General features: G+C 37.1%; 1 protein-coding gene across 1 annotated transcript in view; it reads left to right on the forward strand.

Moving 5' to 3' along the window:
• The window catches only part of SUGT1 (SGT1, suppressor of G2 allele of SKP1 (S. cerevisiae)), a 25,529-nt gene that overhangs the window by 4,744 nt on the left and 11,764 nt on the right, over positions 1-9,021 (forward strand). Inside the window, exons 5-9 of the mRNA XM_010143899.1 lie at positions 4,045-4,098; positions 5,447-5,463; positions 6,440-6,465; positions 7,035-7,131; positions 8,197-8,304. Of these exons, the coding sequence (XP_010142201.1) occupies positions 4,045-4,098; positions 5,447-5,463; positions 6,440-6,465; positions 7,035-7,131; positions 8,197-8,304 (302 nt within the window). The remainder of the gene's footprint in view (positions 1-4,044; positions 4,099-5,446; positions 5,464-6,439; positions 6,466-7,034; positions 7,132-8,196; positions 8,305-9,021) is intronic.

A 9,021-nucleotide genomic window follows, 5' to 3' on the forward strand; every position in this document is an offset into this window, starting at 1 on the left:
ACTCTGTCCCTTCCCTCCTGTGCCCCATTTTAAATAAAACCTTCTCCTCATTCCATTCCCTCCCTTACTAACAGCAGAAGGAAATGGTAAGAAAAGCACCTTGAAAGGGTACGCAGTGCAAAGTGCACTAATCTGATAACTATTGTCATGGTCTCAGATCTTTCTAGTATGTTATCTTACCTGTGACAGTGGTTGGAACCTGAAGGTTTAGCAAAAATGTAATTACTTTGCCTCTTTCAAATAAGGGATCTGATCTTCTGATCTAAAAACTGCAGTTTCATGGGAGTGTAAGCTAATTTGTGCTTGCTGCCAAGCGACCATGCTCCTTCCTAGCCCTGTGCTTGCTTTGCTTCTTCTTTCAAGCATTAAGTCTGCAGAAAGCTACTATTTTTAAAGTGGTTTTCCCCTGGATTAACATGTTGAAATTGTCCAGTGAAGGGTCCAAGTGCTGAAGCTAGCAGAAGTGAAAGTGGCAGAGCAGTATTAGGGCAGTGGTGATGGTGGTGGAAGGGAGATGTGATGGAATTGCAGCAACTATTAGTTGTCAGCTTAGGCTGCTCTGGAATAGGAGTTAAAATGTAAGAAATGTCTTAAACTACTTTCAGTTTTGGTAGTTTGGATAACTAGGTAGTCTCCACTGCACTAGAAGGCAATTTACAATCTAGCCAAATTCTCTATTTAGTATTTTCCCATGAAAGGAAATGATTCCTTCCAGTGACTTCTGTAGCTTTCCTTACTTGATAGGTAAGTTTTCATACATCTCCCCACTCATCACTCCTGGATTTAACCAAAGGATAAATCTATTTTTTTAATCATATTCTTGGCCCACCCCAAACAGCCACTGTCAAGTTGAGGCTTTTTATTTCCATGGATTTTGTCACATTTCTAGTTCGTCAGTTGGAGCTGTTCAAAATATAGATTATACACAAAATCTCCTTAGGCCAGAGCATCACTTCTTTTCATTGTTTAACCTCACATCCTACTTATGTTGTAAGGTGCAACAGCACACAGAGCTGCAGATACATTTTTAGGTAAGTCAGTGAATACCAGGGTCCTCTTAGCTCATGGAAAGTCCCTGAAATACAGCACAGTGTTTTCTTGGGTTGAGTTGCTTGACTTCTACCGGTTTGAATTTAATTTGCCATTGTTCTGCTGCTTACCCAGCTCAGGTGTTTCTGAAGCTTCCCAGTCCTTCCTGATTACTCTCTCATGTGACAATAGCTTCCCCTGTACTTGCTGTATCTCATTAGAAAATTCTGTGACCTGCTGTGAGATGAGGAGCCTCCTGAAGGCCTTTTTAAAAATAGAGATACTTAGTTGATTATCTTCTATATATTGCTGGCAAGTTTATGTCAGTAATAAAGTTTGCCTTTGCAGTTCTGTGGAATGGTTGATGGATCCCAAGTGAAAACAGTTGTGAGCATAAGCATTTTGCCAAAACTATTAACTTCCAGTTAAATGCAGCTAGTGCAAAAAGCACAGAGGGAAAAGGTGCCACTCACTGCTAAGCAGGTGATAAAGAGAGAAGACTTCAGCTGTTACTACCTCAGAGGGAATTGTTGTGGTCGGGAATTCTTTGCTGGCAAGGCTGGTTTCTTGCCACACAAGGGGGCAGAAGTACACTGGTACATGTTTCTATTCCTTGCTCTGGGCTGTTTTAAAACAGAATCTGGATTGCTAACAAGGATGAGCTTCCTGCTTGTGCTCGTTACTGGGAGGACTGAGGCTCAGGGTACCAGCAAGCTTCCCATTACCCACCTGCTGGGATATCTAAATAGGGCTTGGTGTGGTGCATGGTTGAATATGCAATGCTTCTTTGTTTTATAAAACAATCTTAGGAAGCAAGATTCCTTTCGCTCAACCATGAGACTAGATGCATGTGGATTTTTGAAGTTCATTAATTTGCCTTTGATTGAAGAAGCTGTGATTGTTACTCTTCAGTATGCTGTGTGGATTTAGGACCACCCAATGAATTTAGTAAAGGTAGAATGTCTTAGGTATGTACTTCTATTCTGAGATTAGTAGATTTTCAGTAAGCAAAGATCCAGTTAGTTTTTCTGATCTGGAAAGTTACTAATAGAAGCTGTTAGAAATTACAGAGCACAAAAAAAAAAAAAATATTTTGTCTCAAATTATAACGTGCTGGGATGGAGGGATGGAGGCAGTGGTTGGCCAGGGGGACCTGGTAGGATAATAGGGAAGATTATGCTAGACCTTTCTTTTAAAGTTTGTGTCCATGCCAGTCTTGCAATAGGCCATAGTTAAAAAGGAATTCCTCTCCTGCTGCTGAAAGTCAAGAGTCTGGATCAGTGGAGACTTGACTCAGTTTCTCTTTGCTTAGACTCCTGAACTTGCTTCATCTAATTTTTCTTTTGCTGAATAAACTTTGTTCCCAGCTGCAAAACATGGAAGTCTTTTTAGGGTATGGGTGCTAAGTTCTAAAATTACAGGTTACTTTAGGTTGCAGTGAAGCTGTGGAGCTCATCTGATTCCGTGCCATGGCCAAAAGCAGTGTTGACTTTGAACTTGTATGTGTTTGATCAGGTTCTTCTACTTCAAAGTATCTCCAAGACAGAAGATTCCACAGCCTCCTTGTCAAACACTACAGCAGGTTGCCCCACTCTTTTAATGAAGAATTTTGCTTATCTAATCAGAGTTTACTTTGGTACATATTGGGTTCTTTGCCTCGCTTTCTTTCCCCGTGTACTCTTGAGAACAGTCTACAGTCAGTCGTCTGAATACCTTAAGTATGTATTTGGTAATTGATGACAGCCCTTGGATCCTCCAGCAGACCTCTCTGATATTTAATTTTGGTTAATTCTGTCTGAAAATAGGCATCTTTTTTGTAGGATTTGCTAGGAATGTAGAAAAGACTGCAGCAGTCAGTGACTAATTGTCAGTATAGCCATATTATTATTTGCACTTCTATCCTTTCCTAAAAACAGCTGATGGATTACATAAATGTTGCATAGCTTAAAATTTAGGTAACTCTTAAGATGACTGGTGTGGATGGCTGAATAAAAGGGAAGAGAAAATGGCTTGAGGAGTGGGGTAGCAATTTTAAGACCTAAGGTGCACCTTAAAATTTATGTATATTTCATATTTGAAGGGGTTGGGATGCGTGCTTTGCATAACTGCAGTGGAGTCGCACTTGGTGTTCCATGCACGTCTGCTGGAAACCCTTTTTTGAGCCACTTCAAGCCCTCTGCGGGATAGTCGGCTGTGTGAACTCTGTCAATGTGAATTCTCTTTAAAATTAAAGAATTCTCTTTATCTTTTAAAAAGATAAAAAGTGTAGCTCTTCTTAGCAGTTGGTCAGTAACATTGCTACTTTTTTTTACTTTCCTGACTTTAAAAGATTTTTCTGGGAGTTTTATTGAAATAAGACAATAACTCTCTCATTACACTGCTACCTTTTGAGCTATTTTCCAGTGAGTTCATTTCTGTCTGGGGAGCTTGCTTCCTAGGATATCATGGTCTTATTAAGTTTTTCTGTGATTTTGATTCATAGGGTATATGTACACTGATGTATTTCTAACATCCCTGAAACTTTAGATGTGTTGGTAAAGTTGTGTGAAACCACCAGGAGAGATCACTTGGTGTTCATGGAAACTTGGGTTTTCCTCAGAACAGGCTGTCTGCTCTGTTATTTCTCTAGAGGCAGTGTGTGACTGAAAAAAGTAATCGTAAGAATAATGGAAAAATGTGTAAAAACTATACTTTCTGCTTTACAAACAGTTTTATAGGGGTTGAGCAGGCTGGAAAGCAATAGTGAATTTGGGTCAATTCAGACAAAACCTTGTGTCCTACAAATTAATTTGAAGTTAATTAAATATAACAGTGTTAAATAATAGAGTTGTATAAAACTACTTAAAGCTGAACTGGAATGACAGAGGTACAAGAAGATAAGAAGAAATACCTTTTTCAGTAAATTTATGTGAGTTTGGGATGGATTTGTTCCAATTGGCAGTTGTGAGGAATTGTTCTTTATGCAATACATGTAGTGCTTGAAGTTTTAATGCTACTGTGTTTGATCTCTTTTAGATGTAGATGATACCTTTACTATTTGGATTAAAAGATGTGAAGAAATACTTAACGGTGAGAAAAAAACACATTTGCTTGGTAAAGGATTTTATATACCCTGTGCTTTGAAGCTGTGTTATGTTTTTCAAAGATTTACAGTTTACCTCTTACTTAGAAACAAAGGTATTTATATATATTTTTTAAAGTCACTTTTTCCTGTCCCTTGTTTCTCCCAGAGTATGTATCCTGAACACTTCTATACTTCAGATTTAGAGGAACATTAGGTTTCCAATGTAATAATAAGCTGTGACATGAGCTATTTATAGTTCAGGCAATCATAATTAATTAAGAAGTGTTCTCATACACAACTTAACTAAACTTAACTGTGGGCTAAAAATCAAATAGAGGAGAACCTTTCTGTGTTGTATAGGAATGAACAAAATTCTGGTTTACGATAGATTTTTGCCAGGTTTATTTTTATTTGGAGAAATCAGATAAGTGATTGGCATGCACAATCTTTTTTCAGAGTTGTTTGTGGTGACAACTTTCTCTGCCCTCTGAAGGAAAGACGTTACAATACACATTTTCTTTAATGCTGTAATTTACTTTTTGCAGTGTTTGTCTGGTTCCACTCAGTTCTCCTGTTTTATTCTGAGCGTTCATCCTTGTCTTTTCTTTTTGAGGCATTTTCTTAATTCTCTGATACAGCAAGCAAAAAAAACCCCAACCCAACAAAACAACAGCTCTGAGTCCTTCATTACAACTTCGTGTTCTTTTTTTGTCAATCTTTCTCTCTTTTTAGCAGTATGCATTATAAAGAAGTAAAGGGAAAGTTTGTTTCTTTTCAAACATATTTAATCAGAAAAAATTTAGGAAAAAACATATTTAGAGGAGTAGATACTGAGCTATAAGTTTAGATCCAAGTATTAGTTTATTTAAGGTCATAGGAGTGAATTTCTCTGCCAGTTTTCCATCTCACTTGCCAGCTGGGTTTGCCTAGTGTGAGATACGGATTTGATGAGAACTTCATGCCATTCCTTTGGATGGATGGTAAACCTAGTACAGATTCACAGCAAGTGATTTTTTTAAAACTTGAGTTTCTGTGATGTTGCTTTCATTAAAAAAAGGTCTGCACAGGTTTCTGATAAGCAAGGGAAAGTAATACAAAGTTTGTTCCTTCTGTTAATCAGCACATGGTTTTTATTACAGTTGTTCCTTTACAGAAGTTGCTGATTAAAGTGTGAAAAAGTAGGGTGTCACAAAAGCAAAACACTAGAGGTTGAACTGGTATGTTCTTCACTTTTCTACAGTTGAGACTGAAATAAATGCAGAATGTCTGGTGTAACTGAAGACAGCTAGAATAAGTATATGCCTTGAGTTCAAAATGTCTTTTTCTGAAAGTGCAACTTTTTTCTTTCTGCAGCATCACAGACAGAAGTGGTAAGATACTTTCCTTAATATGTTTAATATTTCAATTTTTCTGTTAAGCTGGAGCATACTTTGAGGCTTCAGTGGCTTCTTAACAACTGTCAGACCTTTAAAACAATCTTTTCTATTGCATGCAATTCTGAAGGATTTAACTTTGTCTAAATTTGTCTTCTTTTATTTGTCTTCTGGCAGTTACTGTGCACTCATTGAAGTAAATTTTAACTTTCTGGCTTGCAGATTGTGGTTCAGTTTACAAACGAACCAGCTCATGTTGTTAATACTAACTTGCTTGTGACTGCTAGAAAGTAACTTTTTCTCCAGTTTGTGCAGGCTTTTATCTGCTGTAACTTATTTGGCTTTCAGCTTCCTTTTTAAATTGGAAGTCTTCAGAAGAAATGTTGCAATTGACACCTCCCTCTAACTTTTTTTCTTGAGATAAAAAAGAGGGAATTTGCACTAGATGTTCTGCTCTCTTTCATAGTTCTTTTTTTTTGTTTTTTTGGTTTTTAAGAACAGGATAGAGGAGGAAAGTGTACAGAAAACGTGGTGGGTGTATGTAAAGACTTCTTACAGTTAAAAGGCTTTTATGTTTTAAAGTTACACCTTGAGTTCTCAGATCTATTTCAGGTTTCCTTCATGACTTGTAGATTAGCAGCATAGTCACTGTGTGTCTTTCAGGTGTACTTCTTACCCAGTATGAAAATGAGTTAAAGCTGAACTTATTGCTATTTATAAAGTCTCTGTCCAGTATATTCTAAGTTAAAGATTGCCATATTTAATGTAAGCTGAGACTTTTTAATTCTTAATCTGGCATAAACGGTAAGGAGAACAGTGAAAAGCTTCACCTGTAAGTTAATGCTCATATATAAATCAAGAAAAGGGGAGTCTGAAAATGATTTATGTGTTTGAAAAATACTGCATGGTATATTTTCACTGACACTGATGTGACTTTCTTTCCAATGGAACACGCTTCAACTAGAATACACAGCAGCAACCTCTGCCACCAAAGATCAAGTGAGTTAACTTCATCTTTACTGTGAGAATTTAAATAATTGACATATAACGGTTTTTTGACTTGGGAATTGGAGAAGCAAGATAATGACTAGAAAAATTATTTTGGGGTAACTTTAAAAATGTGGCAGTTTAAGTGAAGTGTTTCTTGGTGTCTTTGCTTCTGTTCAGCCTGAGTGGTACTTTTAGGAGGTTATGTCCCACTAGGAGAGTGGGGAATGGAGTAAGCATCCCCATCTGTTTCTGATTCTCATGCTGAACTTAATTCAAAGACTGCCCCATTGTGGGTATATAGGTAATGTGTTCCAGATACTTTTAAGATCCTGAACTAGAAGGTGCTATTTAATTTATAGAAGGCAAATAATATTATGAATTTTGATATGCTTCTTGATTTAAAAGTTTCTTTGCTCTTTAACTATATTGTGTCAATTCTGTAACTGCTTTTTTGGAGGAAGGGGAATAAATCTAATTTTGTAAGTCTTCTCTACCCCATTAAACTACACAATGTACTGTTCCAGCTTTTGGTATTTTGTTTATCTCTTGGCAGTCAGTTTTTGCTCTCTTTATTTTAGATATGACTGGTACCAAACAGAATCTCAAGTAATTGTGACTATAATGATCAAGAATGCGCAGAAGGATGACGTTAGCGTGCAGTTCTCAGAGAAAGAGGTGATTTGTATTGGTTATTGATATGCGTCCTCTGATTTCCTGAGATGTGGTGATTAAAACAGAGACCATTACCTGCTGCAATAGCATGAAAAGAATGGTACAGGTGGTCTTCTGTCTGAGCTTTCTATGTATGTTTTTTCTGTATGTATAGTTATGCTGTGTATGAGTGTATGCCCAGTCAAGTGAACTGAGTTCTGCTGCCACAGCAATGTCCGTAGGATTTATATACAGGTAGTAGTGTGGTGTGTATGCTGCAAAGGGAACATCTGGTTTTCAGCTACCTGTGAGATTGGTGGGGGAAGAAGTGATCTGGACTTAAAATGTTTGAGTATGCATGCGTCTGGAGTAGGAATTGCCAGAGACAAGGTGTTCTAAAAATAGGTATGAATGAGTAATACCATTCTTTAGGACAATTACAGAACAAGCATGGAAGTTAGTGAGTGGGGTTTTCTTGCTTTTAGCATCACTAAAACTGTTCAACTGCAGCAAAGTATATCCAGGAAGGGCAGTAATCTCTATTGTAATACCATATGGAGTACCAATGATTTTTATGTTGAATTTAACTGAGAATATTGAAGAGTTAGGTTATTTCTCTCGACTACGTTGATACTTTACAAACTACCAGAAGTACTTTGTTGATACTAAGTACTTGGTTGTTGATATTTGCTTTGGACTGTTAAAATTGTGAGCACTTGCCGTGTAGTTTGTGTGTATTAGAAGGGAAGTGGCAAGTTGTTTTCTTGTGCCATTATTAATGTGTTGATACTTCATTTGCCATATAATCCTTTCCCCCCAAAATGCAAATCAAGCTGACAAGATAATAGGCTTTTTGAGTACTTGCTGGCTAGGAATTGAAATCTCCTGTTCATTTTCTAGTATACTTTAGAATCACCTTGTTCAATAATGCAGTAATGTAATGGTGTTTCTGAAATTCTGACACCTGATGCTTTAAGTGCTCTAGTGAAGGGTCATTAATTTAATCACTTGGTGCCAAATGACAGTCCTTTACTTGAAAATGTAAAACTGCTCAAAGATGACCAGAGATGTGTTTTCAACTGTTAACAGATGAATGCCTCAGTGAGACTTCCATCAGGTGAAGACTACAACTTAAAGCTTGTTCTTCTTCATTCTATAGTGCCAGAGCAAAGTACATTTAAAGTGCTTTCAACGAAGGTAAGCTTCTTAAAATGTAAATTATTTCTTTGACTGTTCCTCATGTCGAAAACGTTTCAACTCTATTGTTTTGTCTCTCTGCAACAGTCATAATATCTTGTTTTTCATATAGAATTTTTTTCTTTTTCTTCAAGGTGCCTTTCAGCCAGTGGAAGGTGTTCTAAACTTCTGCAAATAACAGAAATAGTAATATGAAGTGCAAATGGCAGTTATGTTGAGGATGCTTTTACTTGTTGCTGTAGAAGGAAGACTGTGGTCTTCACTCTTAAAATTCAGGTATTAGGAATGTATGAACACTTTTCTAATAAACTTTTAGGAGCCAGCATTGCTTTGTGAAGTGTTGTTATCTTTGTGTGCCCAACAAGTAAAAGTCAGACTTCGAAGATTTCAGTGTTGAAATAATTCTTTACCTGTTGATGACTTCTTGCTGGTAAAGGTTAGCCACGCAGTTAACTGTTCGTGGCTTTTCAAGAGAGTGTATTCCACACTGTTGTTGGAAATAGTACTTGGTTGGAGACACTCGAAAATTGCATGGCATAATGCTTCTATCATAACAGAATGCTTCTGCCTCAGTGTTTTGTATCTTTTATATCACAGGTATAGAAAAATAAGAAACTGACTGTTGTCTGGCATAGCATATATTGTTGATATAACTCATAGACAGACATAGGCTTTGTCTGTAGAGCCAAGCCTGAATCTCTGAAGCAGGCATGTGGT

The sequence above is a fragment of the Buceros rhinoceros genome, unplaced genomic scaffold (genome assembly GCF_000710305.1).
Source record: "Buceros rhinoceros silvestris isolate BGI_N320 unplaced genomic scaffold, ASM71030v1 scaffold39879, whole genome shotgun sequence".
NCBI classification, from domain to species: Eukaryota; Metazoa; Chordata; class Aves; order Bucerotiformes; family Bucerotidae; genus Buceros; species Buceros rhinoceros.